General features: G+C 41.0%; 1 protein-coding gene across 1 annotated transcript in view; it reads left to right on the top strand.

Moving 5' to 3' along the window:
• Positions 1-17,134, top strand: part of CFAP46 (cilia and flagella associated protein 46) — a 3,596,153-nt gene that overhangs the window by 2,005,081 nt on the left and 1,573,938 nt on the right. The window contains exon 36 of the mRNA XM_044056880.1: positions 4,395-4,493. Within this exon, the coding sequence (XP_043912815.1) occupies positions 4,395-4,493 (99 nt within the window). The remainder of the gene's footprint in view (positions 1-4,394; positions 4,494-17,134) is intronic.

Genomic DNA, 17,134 nt, shown 5'->3' with positions numbered 1-17,134 from the left:
TAGTATAGGATTGTCTGTGTACATGAGGCAATTGCTACACTGCCTCAAGAGACCTATGTCAACAAGGTTGGAAGAAGAAGAAACAAGGGTAGTCCAACTGTGCATAATGCTAGGCTGACGACTGTTGTCACTAGGGGTGTCTTTTTCAGAAACTATTATGGAGGAGCTCAGTGAATCGATATTTTTGCTAGAGTTTTAAGAGAAAATTTGTTGAATTTAACTGTCTGGTTTTGGCACAAAACTGTGCAGCAGTGCATGGTGCTGCCTGACACGCAAAAAGGAGAACCCTGCTAAGATGCAGAGCCTAAATACCAGAAGCTAAAACTTGAAAAAACTCCAAAATTCAAAAGGACCAATGAGGATGCTTATTCCAAGCCCTGAACCGGCCTCCCTTTACTAGTCAGGTCCCAATCAACACAATTATCTCAGAAAAGTGCAGATAGGCCCCTTTCAATCCAAGATGGTCTAGAAAACATACTCGGATCAAACAAACCACTACAAACAGTTCCAGAAGGAGCAGGTCTGGTAACTCTTTATAAACTTCCCACAAAAATACCATTCAGATCCTTCTCATTCTCAAAAAACAGCCAACTCTTTGTGCCATCTGCTTAGTCAAATGTAATCTCTTTCTGATGGAATTTTGCCCATTGAATGGAAAACCTCTACTTGCTGTTACACTTCTTAAATTTCTATTCATGCTGAACTTAAATATCTTCACTTGTAGCAAGAGTTCTGAAACAGTCCTATAAGCAGATCATTCATGTTCTACAGGACAGCTACATCCTTTTACCTGAGTGACACAGTTTCAGTCCATTTACTTCTCTCTGGATACTGGCATTGTCTTTGTAAGCTTTAATTCTATTGGATCCACATGCCTTACAAAGCATCTCACCAGCGTATGATTTCCCCTAGCTCTTTTAGCTTTATTCATTATCTTTCCCATTTTGCTTATTTACCCTTTTTATCTAAACCTATTTTATCCTGTACTAGTATGTCTACTTGGTAACTTTACATTGTTAATGAAAGCTCATATTATCACTGTCCTGCTATTATGCAATACTGTGCGTCTAAACTTAGTCTAAACACTTATTTTGGTCTACCTTTTCTTTTTTTTAACACTTTTGTTAAATTTACACTTATGATATACACAAACATACATTAATATAAAAAAACATATTAACAAATTTCTAGTTATATAAATTATACATTGCATATAGTGTTTTTTTTATAACCATCAGTCCAACATTGCATAAATTGCTGAATTACTGCCTTCCTATAAACTTCACAATTCCTCCAAAACATTATACTGCATGTATTGTCACAATTTCCATTTTTTATGTAATTTGCTCCTAAGCTTCTCTAAAGATCCCACTGCTACTTTTATCTCCGTTACAATATTTATTACTTTGAATGCACTTGGCATCAGTCCAGACATTCACTTTTACAAAAATAAGAGAAGACATCTCAACTTTACATACAATATAATCAGTGCACTGTTACACACCACCCCACCAGCCCACAATTACAACATGTTAACTTAAACATGATTTTGTCCAGCTATTCTTTTTCTGCATTATAAAACCTATATTTCTTGCACTAAAAAGTACGTTTACTTTAATGTATTTATCACATACAACAGTCACTGAAAAAACTCACCCAAACCACCACATTTAAAACACCCCTGACTGCATACCACACACAACTGCTTTACTATGTAACATGCAGTTTATATCATGGCATATTTTATATAAATACTATTAAGAACATTCAGGAAAAGTCAAATATTTCTCAGGCACTTCTTGCAAAGCCATATTTCACAAATGTTATCGATGCTTTATAATCTCACATTTATTCGCTAATATCAGTGTTGCTGGTCTTTCTGGTCATCGCCATCTCCCAACACCAGACCCTGGTTTAAGTCCAAGGTACTGCTTATTCTTCTAGTCAACTCCTGTGCTTGCTTTCTACCTCTTGAGTATTTTCTTTTGAAATGCTGGAAAAGGTTTCACTGGCAAAGTCTCTATGAGTTTTATTATCAGAAGAATGAGACGCAGTGTGTCTGGATAAAGTCAAAGTCAAAAAGAGTAAAAAGTGACTTTATTGTCATTCAGACCATACACAAAAATTCACAGCTGAACAAAATTGTGTTTCTCCAAGCTCATGTACAACAGAAACAAATACACACATGCAACAACAGTGACCAAGCTAACAGCGGCGCAGACTGCATAAAAGCTTCCTTAACCATGCATGATTCCATGAACTGCAGCAATCCCCTCCAACCACTCTGCCACCATCTCCCTTTCCGACTCCAGCAACATCTCAAGTCCGGTCTGGTCCCTCCAATACCACAAACCAAAAACCAATTGAAAAACAGCTGGCATACAAAGTCAGGCCTTGCTGCCTCCATTCATTGCAACCACCGCTACCTGAAGGCCAGAACAGCCACAACCAGTCCAACGTACTTTCTACCATATTACCATCACCGGTTCCATCTCCAACATCACCAACAGTGTCCCAAATCCAGTCTGATTCCCTCTGACCCAACAAATTCAATCTGTTCCTTACAAATAAATATGGCAGACAAAAATCTGACTTCCAACTTCCATCTTCAGTTCAAACTCACCACTGAGGTCACTGTAGGCAAAAGCGTCCACTATCTGTCCAGAGTTCCCCAGCAAGCAAAAACTTAACAAAGACAATGAACATCACCGCTGCAGTCCAGCACACACTCGACCAGGTCAAGAACGAACCACCATTGGATCACAGATTGACAGCTCACACAAATTTAACATAAAAACACAAAATGGACCTTGGGGGTTGGAAAGGCCACTGACACACAGTGACACCATCTTCCTATTTGTATTTCCTCCTTATCCTGCTTTCCATCAAAAAATGTCTTTGAGCAGCCAGGAAAAATATTTTGAAGAAAACTGTATACAGCAGCTTGAACCTCCCATCTGCCTCTCCACATTCCCTGATTGCTAGGATACATTTACTTCTCTTCTGCTTGGTGTACAGTCAATAATCATTTTTCATAAATGCTCTGCTGTCTCCAATTTTTGTACTTTCCCTTCTGTCACAGTTTTGTCAGTATCATCTCTTTCAGCTGGTACATTGCATCTTTACTAATACAGGTATTGGCTGCTTTCTAATGGCCATGTTTGGAACTTGCACTCAATATGCCCTTTCAGTTGACAAGCCCTGCTGTCCAGTTGCATATTTCTGTGCACTCTCACTTCTAACGCTACCGTTTTTTTTTAACTGCTCCTTTTGAGAAGTCTCTTACTCAGACAGTTTTTTCTTCATTTCATTCTGTGATTTTTTTTAAATTTAGTTCACCTGAATAGCTAGTTAAAGTTTCTTTTATTTTTTCCAGCCTTTTGGTATTTGAGTTGATACACTTCAGTGTTTCATTTATTTTAATCGCCTTTAAGTACATTTGATTTTTTTTCCTTTTAAGTTAACGGAAGACATCTCTTGCAGCATAGCTGAAGCTTGAACTGTTTTTTTCCAAACAGTTGTAGGATTATTCCCAGTCAGTGTTTTTTCTTCACCTTTTCTTGTTGAATTTTTTGGGTTCTCTAATCTACTACTTTGCTGACATCCAGGCAGTGTACTTAATAGCCAGTAAGTGAATTTTACTGAAGCTGGCAGAATTACTAGCTATTTCTCAGTTTATTTTTTCATTCTTGGTAGTGGGACTCAGTCTTCCACAGGAGACACCTGTCTCTGTGGGTTTTACCAGGTTGTAAGCCTGACATTTTTATAGTTGTTCTTTCTTTTGAGATATTTTGTTTTCTAGTTATTTAGGACTGGCAGATGACATGTTTTATACTGTCATTCTCAGTAGGGAATTTCCTGATTAATATTGTGCCAGCATCTTAACACTATGGATACTATAACAGCAGTTTAGGGTTAGTAGACTGATCACCAGAAGCTTCTCAGCTATGAATTGACCCAATGGGGGAACAGGAAGTAATACAAAAAAAAAAAACAAGAATAAAATGTTTAATCCAAAGGATGCTGGATTTACTTTTTAAAAATGCATTTTATGGTATTTCTTTAACGTTCAAGCTCTTCCTTGTTTTTCAGCGTCTCATTTTCATTTTTTAGTTTATTTTGCTGGAAAATAAAGCAGTTTAGTCTGTATTTTGAAATTATACTTATTATCGTGTCCTACTTCAAACTAATCAAGAAAACAAATAAGTCAAAAATACTTTAAATAGTAGCATTAGCATGGCTGCTTATGAAGACTTGGGCCAAGTAAATGATTTCCACATTGATTGATCCTAAAAGTTGCACTGCAACCTATGCAAACATACAGTATTATAGGAATTGTGTGAATTAGTATGCCTAATTCCTAACTAATAGCAAAATGTTTCTCCTTTTTACAGAATTTCTAAAGTATGCTCAGAACTCGGTTTGTGCCAGGCAGCCCAGTACCACAGAAAAGCAGCTGGAACAAAATATATTCATGAGGAAGAACAGATCAGGTATATTTTTATCCTGATTTACTTTTATATTTATAATCAGACTTGAAGCAATTCAGTGTAAAATGCTTTGGAGCTGTTACTTTTCAGACAGTTCTTACAAGATAATTACTGAAGAGCCATTCTGTGTAATATATAACATTCTGCTGCTTCTGCATGAAAGTTAACACTCTTTGTTGTTAATACATAATTAAGTGTAAACAATGCACTATATGACAGAAGTTAAAAGCTTTTTGACACTAAGATAAACCTTGGCAATGAAAGCCAAGAAGAAATACTGCATGATTTACTCTTGTCTTGTCCGAATACTGTGAGATCTGGAAAGATTACTTTTGATGTGTTCTTTTTCAGCAATGTCTCCTGACAAACACAGGCTCCTCCCCTGCCCCGTAATTTCACTGCTATAGGGAGAAACTTGGGATCTCTTTGCTAACATTACAGCTTTGACATCTCTATAATGGCCTTGAACATTCAGGGGGTGTCTTTTCTGGTATTTTACTCAGATAAGTACCTCTCTTTTGGATAATTCTTATAGGGAAATTGTAGTAAGCTCTCTGCCTCTTCTTTGCAGTTCTTTTGTAGCTTTTTGCTAAACTATCTCGTATTTTTTGTTCTCCGCCTTTCCCCTTTTCTTCCCTCCCTGTCCCTTTTCTTAAAAAAAAATCATTCTGTATATTTTTGTACGTAATACTCATAGCAATTTGTTTCCATTATTTGGATCTTATTTCTCACCCTGTAATAATAATGTTTGATGTTATGTTGTCCTATCTTGCCTTCATTCTTGCTGGTTGGGTTCGGAACCAAGCCTTTTTACTAAAGCTCGAGAGCTTCCACTGGCTTGAGGCTATATCCTATCCCATGATGCCTAGAGAAGGTAACCCAGATCTCGTTTGCCACTAAACTAGATCGGGTGCTTCTCACTAAGCTCAAACTAAGTGAAACCTTTTTCTTCTGTTTTCTCAGCATTATTATAATGTTTTTGATTGAGAATAGTTAGTTATAGATATTGTGCATTTATCCTCTAGTTGATGTTAATTGTTGGTTTATCGCTTGTTGAGATCTGTTGTGGTTGTCCGTCAATGTAGTGATGCCCAAAACCTCCCTATCACATCTCTAAAGTTATGTTTTTATCCTTCAAACCTTTTCTTATTTTTTCTCACTCCCATTTAAGTTAGAGGGCTCCCCTTTACTAATCCCTTACCCTGAGAGGTTCGACGTTTAAGTTGGAGATGTCTCCTCTGGCTAGAGGAGTTCGTCGTTTAAGTTAGAGGCCTCTCCTTTAGCCCTTTTTCTCTCTCCCACTTTCTCTCTCCTGTGTGTTTAAAAAAAAAAAGTTTTCTTAACCTGAGTGTTTTCGCCATACAACAGTTGGTTTATACCTGTAGAATACACAGTATCATACCCTTTCCTTGACAATGTGGTATTTTTTTTGTCCTGTCAATATGTCCAAGGAAGGCAAGGAAGCCAAACAGCCTTGTTTTAAGAAATGCTACTCTTCTACCCAAAAGATGTCACTTACTGATGGGCACACTAGTTGCGTTTATTGTCTAGGTGCAGTTTACTTGCAGGATTCCTGCTCCATCTGCCATGGGTTTAGTTTGAGGGTGTTACAGGAATGCAGGAATAAGCTAATTGCTAGGGGTTTGCTTAAAACTCATTTTGCTGCGGCACTAGAAGGTACCCAGACGTCCTCAAAATCTTCTCAGTCTCCCAGATCTGAAAAATCTACAAAACGGGCTTCTTCTTCAGATCCTGTGTCTGAGCCGACAAGAAAAGTAGCCAAAGGATACAACTTCGGACCTGAAGGCTGTTGGGCCTGAGAAATCATCTCCATCAGTTCCTCAGGGTTTATCGGAACCGAGTAGAAGTCATATACGGAGCCGGTCTCCTCTGTTCCTCAATCACCTTTATTGCAGTCTATAGCTGGTAGTGTTAAGTCCTCATCCCCATCCTTCTGATCCTCCAACAGCTTGTTGGATGACTATGTGGAGAGGTAGGACAAGAGGTTACTGCGAATAGCGGCTCTAGGTAAAATGTTATCGAGTCCCGCCCATAAGGAAGAGGAACAGATAACTGGTGTCAGAGCCATGGCCTTAAGCTGAACTCCAAAAAATGTATAGTCATACCCTTTGGTAAAAACAAGGTAACCCCAAGTTACCACATAGGTGGCAATCCATTAAGCACAGAAGAGGTTATCAGGGACCTGGGGACCCAAGTTGACAGTAACCTTTCTTTTGACACTCACATTGCCAAAGTGGTTAGGAGGACCTTCTACATTGCCCACCTGATTATGAAGGGATTCACATCCAGATCAAGGGAGGTCATTGTTCCCCTGTACTCTTCACTTATCAGACCAATGATTGAGTACAATGCCCCATTCGGAATGTATCTTACCCGACACCTGCAGCAATTGGAAAGACCCCAAAAGTTCCTCACCAAAAGGATAAAGGGGCTCAAAAATATGCCATATGCTGCCCGACTGAAGAAACTCCAGCTCTATTTAGTCGCATACCATCTGCTCAGAGGTGACCTGTGCCTGACATACAAGGCCATGTCCACAAGAGCAAGAGACCTAAACCTCAACACGGATATAAATAGGACGTGCTGGAGGGACAGATTCATCACCCAGAGACTCCCTATGCTGTGGAACAGAATCCCGGTCCATGTGAGACAGAGCACCTCGCTGGCTCTGTTCAAGAGGAATCTTGACCAGTGGATGGGAGATCGTAGGTTTACCCCGGGGATCATCTCTGTATCACTGCTGGACAGAGGCACGGCAAACTAATGGGTATAGTATTCTTCAACCTAAGGGGTGGTGAAAGCCACACAACTCTGGCTAGGCTTATAAATGCCCTAGGGCAGATAGCCTAGTATGAACCTATGAATCGACACCTACTACTAATGCTGCTGCTTCTCTTCCTCCTCCAACCCGAGCGGTATCGGAGCCAGAGTGCCTGGATGTCTTTGTGGTGGAACACTCGGGCCCGACACTCACCCCTGGGTTTTTGGTCTTGCCTTCTGCTCCGACCTCTTCGGTTCCATCCAATGTCGAAAGGTCTGGGAACCAATGCTTCCCAGTCAGGTCTGGGGAGGAGGGTCAGATCGGACCTTTGTCAGATCCGATTCTTCCTTTCGGGGCTACAGTGCGGGTGAGCTCAGTACCTACATCATTCTCGGAGCCCACCTTCTTGGTGCAGGGGAGGTCCCCAGGCTGTATGGATCTGAAGGCCTCCTCGGATTTGGGTGGTGGCACCTATGAGGTGATGAATGTGCTGTTACCCCAGGCAGCTCCACCCTTGGATCCTGGCACTCTTCCCCATAAAGAGCCGGCTTCTACCTCTGTTCCATCCATCCCCCCTAGGAGTAGGGAACCAGTAGAGGTCCCTCGGAAGAGATCTTGTAAGAGGAAAAATCTAGACTCCCCTGATTGCCTTTGTAATCTTTACTTGATACTCATAGCAATTTTTTTCCATTATTTGGATCTCATTTCTCAGCCTGTAATAATAATGTTTGTTTAGTGTGTTGTGGAGATTGTTATATTTGGTAATTGTGTATAGGCCCCAACTATGGAAAAGGAACCAAAGCCATGTTCTAAAAAATGCTGACAGTGTAACCACAAAATCCCCACACAAGATCCTCATGAAGTATGTTATTTGCCTCGGTGTAAAGCAAATAGACGGTGATTGTCAAATTTGTAAAAACTTTACCTCAGACTCACTGCTACATAGACGAAACAAAAGTTGTACTAAGAAGATTTACTAAGTTTGAAGGCAGTGCTGGCAGAGAAAGTAGCATTGGAGGATGACAACAGGAATTCTTCCAGGGAACCAGGATGTAGAAAAGTAAAGAGAAAACGAGACTTGAGGAGTCTGAAGTCTCCATTTCATGAAAAGTGTCTCATTCTAGTACCCACAGCCTTTCTGCCTCCCCACTTTGGCTGGGGACACCTTCTGTAATGGCTCCAGCCAGATCTACTAATCCTCCTTGATAGGAGTCATCCATCACTACTATCTACTAATCCTCCTTGATAGGAGTCATCCATCACTACTATCTACTAATACTCCTTGCTAGGAGTCATCCATCACTACTGACTATCTACTAATCCTCCATGATGGGAGTCTTCCATCACTATTGACTCAGTGCCAAGAAGAAGAAGAGCTGGAAGTTTCTCATTGGAAAAAGAACTTTCAAGGTTCCTTATTTCTAGACCTGCTTCATAGGTTCATACTAAGCTATCTGCCCAAGGGCATTTATAAGCCTAGCTCAGAGTTTTGTGGCTTTCGCCACCCCTTTAGTTTGAAGGATACTATGCCCATTATTTTGCTGTGCCTCTGTCATGTCAAGCAGTGACACTGAGGTAATCCCTGGGGTATATCTGCAATCTCCCATCCATTGGTCAAGATTTCTCTTGAACAAGGCCAGCGAGGTGCTCTGCCTCACATGTACCGGGATTTTGTTCCACAGCATGGGGAGTCTCTGGGTGATGAATCTGTCCCTCCAGCACGTCCTATTGATAACCGTGTCAAGGTTTAAGTCTCCCGCCCTTGTAGTTCTGAGGGATCTAGATTTTTTGAGGTGAAGCATGTTCCTCAATTCTGGGTTGGACATGGCCTTGTATGTCAGGCACAGGTCACCTCTGAGCAGACGGTGGCGACTGAATAGAGCTGGAGTTCCTTCAGTCGGGCAGCATAAGACATATTTTTGAGACCCTTTATCCTTTTGGTGAGGAACTTTTGGGGCCTTTCCAGTTGCTGCAGGTGTCGGGTCAGATACATTCCGAATGGGGCATTGTACTCAATCATTGGTCTGATGAGTGATGAGTACAGGGGGACAATGACCTCCCTTGATCTAGATGTGAATCCCTTCATGATCAGGTGGGCAATGTAGAAGGTCTTCCTAACTACTTTGGCGACGTGAGTGTCAAACGAAAGGTTATTGTCAACCTGGGTCCCCAGATCCCTGATAACCTCTTCTGTGCTCAGTGGATTGCCACCTATGTGGTAGCTAGGGATAACCTTGTTTTCCCCAAGGGTATGACTATGCATTTTTTGGCGTTTAACTTTAGTCCATGGCTCTGGCACCAGTTATCCGTTTCTATGAGACCCTTCTGAAGGATATCTGTGTCAGATGTGTTCTCGACTATGGCACCCAGTTTGCAGTCATCTGCAAATTTTGTCAGCCATAACCCTCCTGTGTTTGCTTGTACTTCTGAAAAGTAGATGCTGAACAAGAGTGGGCCCAGGACTGAGCCCTGTGGGACACCACTTGTGACAGGCTTTGAGTCTGACATGGCGCCAGCAACTCTGACCCTGTGGGTTCTGTCACTTAGCCAGTTTGCTACCCATCTTGTGATGTATGGGTTAACATTTAAGCTGATGAGTTTTTCAATGATACCTGAGTGGGGTATTGTGTCGAAAGCCTTTGCCAGGTCGAGGTAGGCTGTGTGGACTGCCTTTCCCTCATCAATGGCCTTGGTGACTGTTTCGAAAAAGTCAACCAAGTTTAAAAGGCATGATCTGCCTTTGACAAAGCCAAACTGGGTTGGATCCAAAGTCTGCAAGTCCCCTATGTCTTTATTTATGAGTTCATTTATGATCCTCTCCATAGCTTTGCAGATCAGGCTTGTCAAGCTCATGGGACGGTAATTTCCAGGGTCGGTGGAGGCACCGCCTTTGTGAAGTGGGACCACAGTTGCCGTACGCCACTCCTTGGGTACATATCCTGAGGTGAGGCTAAGATTAAACAGCTGTCCTAACTGCGGGCTTAATTCCTCATTGAGTTCATGGAGCACACAACCGGGGACACCATCTGGTCCCATGGATGCTGTGTTTTTCGCCTTGGAGAGAGCAGTTCTCACCTGGGCATTAGAGATGTTTGGGGGGCTACAATCCTCTGGTATAGATATCTCTCCTTTTGTCGGGGGAGAGTTTGCACTGAACCTGTCAGCCAGTATGTTGGCAATGTCTGTAGGTTCAGTGATTTTTACATCATTTTGAACTAATTCTGAGCATATCTGGGAGTTTCCTCCCAGGTTTCTGACATAGCTAAAGAAGGCCTTATGATTGTCTTTTGAGTCCTTAGCGATTTTTCTCTCAAAAATAAAAGCTGACAACAGGAAGAATTCCTGTTGTCATCCTCATCTCTCAGATCATGCAGGTCCCTCAGAAGCCCTTCTCCCATTGACTGTTAACATATAATGTCAGCTTTAATGAAGGCTCAGCTCCATTATGGTGTCATCTCAGCTTCCTCTGTTATTTGTGTAGCACAAGATGACAAACTTTCGTTTCTCCTTCTTTTTTTCCCTATTCTTTCTATGGACCCTCTTTTAGCACTGGCAGTGAACGAATCATTTTCCATACCTGTAACCGTTCCATAATTTTGGGAGGATATTTGTTCGTCTGTACCAGTGCCTTAGGTAGTTGCTTAGGTGCTGTCTTTGTGTCATTGTCAGAGGCCACTAGAATTGAAGGATTTGTTACCAGCCACTTGGTACTGACTTCAACCCAGATGGTGCCATGAATGTTGTTAGTGTTGAGGGTCTCTGCTTTTGCCTCTTTGGTGCAGAAATCTTCAGAGAAGACTTCAGCCCCAGATTCCTCAGTGCTGATGATTGACTGAATAATTACCTTGGTGGTGGTGTTGCTGACACATTTGATACCTGCTTTTTTGGACCTGGTTGTCTCCTTTGACTTAATAACACAGGTTAGAACATTTCAAGGTTGTTTGTGAGGTCATGTATAGGACCTGTCATTTCCATCACAAAATACTGTTGAGATTGGGACTTTATAGGTCCATGTTGCATTAATCTGGGATGCATTCTCTGGAGAGTTTGGATGACAATTTTTCTCAGTCTACCAGGAAGAGGTGGAGTAAGAGGAAACACTTAGATACCCGGTCGGAGTCCCCTACCCAAGATACAGATCTCATAGAAAGGGAGGTTCCGTCAAATGCCTGCCTGAGAATGACACCTTGGGGAGATTTTGGAGATGATGAGATAGAGGGGATCTTGGGCCACTGATCTCACCTCCCCAGAGGAGGAGAACTTGCAGGAGTCTTAAAAGTCATTTTCCCATCAGCATGGTTTGTGTCACCCTCAGACAAGTTGTTTGATATGATATTCAGTAAAGCCTGGAAAGAGGCAGAGGTGACCAAGCCCATACCTCAGAAACAGGATAGAGGGCTATGGACCCTGAAAAGATAGCACTGGAGTAAAAGACCTCTTGTGGATTCCATAGTGGCATCCATTGCCACCAAGATGGATGTCCCAAAGGAATGCTCGCACTATCAATCTCTCAAATAGGAAGTCTAGGATGACTGATAAATGTGAGAGGCACATTTATGCATGAAGTACATACTTAGAGTTTGAATAGTGTCAAGTATGATCATGTTTCAGAGGGCTCTAAGTTAGAAAAGTGCAGACTCTCTGATACAACTGCCTGACAGTAACATAAGGCCTCAGCTGGAGACCCAAATGGCTACAGTGTCTTCCATATTTCCATTCATTATGCATCTGATTCATAATGCTTCAGGTAGTGCAGCTTGAGTGGCAGTCTCAGGCCTAGCAATGCAACAGAGCTGGCTTCATCTTATCAGCTTTGCAGACCACTTTAAGGCGGCATTTATTACTGCTCCTTTTGATGATACCTCCTTGATTTGGGTAAAAGGTGAAAGAAAAACTGTTGCAATGAGAGCAAAAGGGCAAAAGTGTCGCAGCTGTTGGAGTCAGGTTCTCAGTTGCCTCAGAGACCTTTTCAAACTAAGTAAAAAGGTCACAACAGCCACAGAATAGACAGCAGTATGGCATGTGTTTCTATTCCAGGGAGGACTTCCAGTCTAGTTTCCATCCCAGGGGGAGAGAGAAGTGGTCCAAAATACCAGGACTACAGGGTTTCCTTTCAAGGCTCCCATTAATATGAATCCTAAAAGTTTGCTTGACTGTCCTGCTTTGGAGGAAGTCTGGAAATGCCTTTCCCTCCACCTGATGGTATGGTTGGCCATCACTCTGGACAAGTGGGTGAGGAAAATTATATCTAGAGGCTACTCCATTACCTTTTTATATGCCTAAAAGCTTGCCCTCCCACTCCTTCTCAGTTCCACCCCATCAGATGAGGGCAACAGTATAGGAAGTCAGAACTTTTCTACAGAAAAAAAAACACCCAAGAGGTCCCACAAAAACAGTAGTGATACAGGTTCTACTGCAGGTTCTTCTTGTGCACCCCCCCCCAAAAAAAACACAGGTTGTCAGACCTCTAGTCGACTTAATTCAAAGACTGATATGTGAAGGAGGAGTTGTGAATGGTCACAGATCAGACCATCCTGCTGTGATGTACTGTTTGGACTTGTAAGATGTATACCTACACCCTACACATCAAGATATTGAAGCCGTCACTGTAGATGGTCATCATATTGATCACTACTGTAGTAATCTTAGCTATATGGGTCATATCCTGCCAAATCTATATCCGCTCATTTGAGCTCTGCTTCTTCCCTTTCTTCTAAGAGTAGTGACAGAGGGAAGAAGAGGCTTTCCTTGGCTCCAACAGACCCTTCTGAGCCAAATAAATCTCCCAAGACTGTGGAGTCCGTGACTCAGTTGGAGCCTTTGGCGCTGAGCACTTCTAGGTTTGATCTGGCTTCTTCGCCTCTAACTCTCTCGACTAAAGATAAGTCTGACCCGTTGATGTTAGATCGAGGACAAGGACACACTGTGTGTCAAGAAGCACTCAGAGTGTGGCAATGGACGATTTCATCCAACCATTTTCTTGTTGCAATGCACATTCTAGGAAAGTCCAGCTTGATAGAGGACAAGTTGAGCAGATCCACTCTCATGCCTCACGAGTGGTCCCTCAACCAGATGGTAGTGGAGGACATTTTCCACAGACGGGGCAAGCCTTGCTGTGATCTCTTTGCTTCTTCCCTAAACAACAAATCCAGCAGATACGTTGCCTTATTCCCCCCACCGAGGGAGTCCCTGAAGGATGCTGATACATGATTGGTCTCCCAGGCTATTGTATGCCTTTCCCCCCATCCCCTTGATTCCCAGATTCCGTCAGAAAGCCAACAGGTTGAAGAGAACAGTAATCCTCATTGCCCTGTATTGGCCTCAACAAATCTGGCTTCTATTTCTCTGGCCTCGTCTACAGAAGGAACCCTGGATTCTGGATCCCTTTCCAGACCTTTTGTTACATCCAGCAGGAATGCTTCATCCCAGCCTTATTTATGGCATCCAGTTCCATTGATTACCAGACAACCCATGCTTTCCTCACTGGTCCATCATATTTTGATGTCCTTTCATAAGTCATCCACTCAAAAACTTTATAGGAGTAAATAGAAGAGGTTTGTAATTTGGGCTCAACAACATAGTGTAGAGCATCATGCAGCTCCTATTCACTCTGTTTTAGAATTTTTAGTCCACCTTTTCGATAATGGAGCAGCGGCGTCTACAATTACAGTGCAATTAGCAACCATTTCTAATTTTCACATTGGGATGGATAACTTCTCTCCTTTTCCACAAACTTTGCAAAGGCTTTTGAAAGGGACCCTGTTGTTAAGGCCTCTCCACAATGATCCCTTTCCCCTATGGGACCTAAACTTGGTGCTACATTTTATTGTTCAGCTCCCTTTTGAACCTGAAGTGACTTGTGATATTAAGTTTCTATCTTGGAAAACTATATTTGTGGTGGCTATCACATCAGCAAGAAGAATATGAGAAATTCAGGCACAATCTTCCCAGACCCATATTTGATTTTTCATAAAGACTCTTTGCTTACCAACCCCTCCTTCCTGCCCAAAATAATTTTACAAGCAAATACTAATCAGACCATACATTTGCCTGTTTTCTTTCCTAACGTAAGCAATAAATGTAAATATGTTCTGCATTTGTTAGACGTGTCTAGACTTACATTTCTACTTGCATAGGACTAAAGAGTTTTGAAAGCAAGTCAATTGTTCATTGCCTTGGTAGGCCCTAGAAAAGGGCTACCAGTATCCAAGGTTACTTTGTCAAAATGCCTGTCTGATTGCATTTTCTTTATATACTCCTCAAAAGGTTTAAATCCCTCCAAACCTATTTGAGCTCACTCAACCAGGGCCTTGACAACATCCGCAGTCTTCCAGACCAATGCATCCATGGACAAGATTTGTGCAGCAGCCACATGGGCAAACCATCAAACCTTTATCAGTCATTACAAGTTGGATTTGGTCTCCAGAGGAAGATATTCATTGGGCTTGATGGTTCTAAGAAACATCCTTCAATGAGTCCACCCGGGGTACAGATAGCTGGGGACTCAGTCCCATATGTGAGAATGAGATGAAAGATTGACAAGATCAGATTAAAAAATTATGTACTCACCATAATATTCCATCTGTATTGTCGATGTTTTCATCTATCCTCACATCCTGTTCCTTTAGGTTTTCTGGTTGAATGGGAAATGAAATTCTGGTAAATTTTTATTATTTCCAATACTCCATAAGTGATCTCCTTAAAAGTCTTTTCAATGTTAAAGTTCACTACTTATTTCTATGGGAATAATTCTAGCAAACAAGATCTGAGGTAACAGAAAGAAATGCATTTTGGGTAAGGGGACATATCCAAGAGCTTTTTAGTTGCCACTAGCTTAGTAACGGCCAAGTTGGATCTAGACCCATATGTGAGAAGAGATGAAAAAATCAACAATACAGATGGAACGTTATAGTGAGTACATAACTTCTTATTTTGTTGTACTGTCTTGTTTAGGAGTTTGTATTTTAATGGACTGCGAGGAAATCACTTCCACAGCAGCACAAACAAAAAGCCAAAAATCCAAAAGAAGTTGTCAAGCTCCAGATGAACAACAGCAAATTTATTGTAGAACAGTGAAACAAACAGATATTTCCAGGTAGCGCTTTCGTCTCACTTCTATTAACTTTGAGACTTCTTTAGACTGATTATTTCTGGGCACACCCAACACTTTACATACTAAAAAAATCACATGATCCAAAATGTTACATGACTATTATAAAAACATATACACTTTTCATACATAAACATTTGTATCAATCAATTAGTGTCTCTGTTATTGAGACCTGGTGGAAAGCAGGTATTAAGGACAGTTGTCTAGAATAAGTAGGTTAACGAGAAAAGAAGCAGATTTTGTGGAAGAAGCAAATTTGTTCTGTGATAAAATAGTAGAAAAGGGGTACCCAGAAATAGAGGTGAAGAAAATATTAGAAGAAGAAATTGAAGGAAGAACAAAAGGACCTATTTCATTTGAGAGATGTCCGTTTATATATGGAACATCTGTGGCTATACAAAATAGTGTAGATGCTCAAGATCTAAAAAAAAGTAATAAATAGGAATTGGGGTATCTTTAGAACTAATAGTCAATTGCTTCAGAAACTAGGGGACCAGCCAAAGTTCACCCAGAAAAGAGGTAAAAATTGCAAAATTTGTTTTCAAAGCAAACTGAATAAACCCAAAGACAAGAAACAAACATGTGCAATGTATAAGTGTCTGAATTGCAATATGTGTAAATATATTTACACAGACACTGATGAAGTATAGAAAAGAGGAAAAATAATTAAGATTCCAGGGTTATTCAGTTGTAAGTCAAAAAATATAGTGCACTTGAGTTTTTGTGTAGAATGTAAATCCTTTTATGTGGGAAGAACTACTCGTGAGTTATTTGGAAGGATATATGAGCACAAGTAAGCTGTTCAAACTGGGGATGAAAATAATGACTGGAGCAAACACTATAAGATGAATAAATGTAAGGTTGAGTTTAAATTTATCGGTTTGGAAGCACTTTCTAACAGTCTTAATATATTAAATATTGTTAGCAAGTCAGGCTTAATGCCTGCTTTCCCCAAGGTCTCAATAACAGAGAGGAATTTGTAATGTATTTGAAAAGGAAGAGGCTTAAACACTAATTTACTGATGCAAATGTTTATGTATGAAAAGTGTATATGTTTTTATAAAAAAAAAAAGTTTTTATAATAGTCATGTAACATTTTGGATCATGTGATATTTTAGTATGTAAAGTGTTGGTTGTGCCCAGAAATAATCAGTCTGAAGAAGTCTCAGAGTTAATAGAAGTGAGACGAAAGCGCTACCTGGAAATATCTGTTTGTTTTACTGTTCTACAGTACATTTGCTGTTGTTCATCTGGAGCTTGACAACAACTTTTGGACTGCGAGGAAACTTAACTGTACTTTTAAATGAGTGAACATTTTTTTCCTGTAGTTTAAAAGTTGTTTCAGTAATTGAAAACCTCTGGCATAGCACCTAATGCCAGTAGTGACCAGGGATTAGCCACATCCTCTGCAGCTGTTGGGGGTCTCCTCAGTGGGCCAGGGAGAGCCACTCGTGTCAGTCCTGGGAGAGAGAACAGGGGAGGTTTCCCTGTTTAGTAAGAATGTCGTGCCCATCCCCGGGAAAGCTGCTTAATAACACTGCTGGTACCATTTTTCATGTCAGAAAAGGAACTGAAAACTTAATATCGATCTGTATACACTCCTTAAATTTCCTTAGCAGCTGACTGGGTTTGGCTCAAGGTTTACTTTAGGCTATTGATCTTTCTTAGAAGATGGTTTCTGGTAAAAGAAAGAGGAATTCCTCTTTTGCTGAAGAGATTTTGATTTCTGAATCTGTTCAGGAAGATAAAGGG

Source organism: Protopterus annectens, chromosome 14.part0 (genome assembly GCF_019279795.1).
Source record: "Protopterus annectens isolate FY-2018-M chromosome 14.part0, PAN1.0, whole genome shotgun sequence".
Lineage (NCBI taxonomy): Eukaryota > Metazoa > Chordata > Ceratodontiformes > Protopteridae > Protopterus > Protopterus annectens.
Note: the sequence above shows the minus strand (reverse complement) of the source record. Positions and strands in the feature narration are given on the sequence as shown.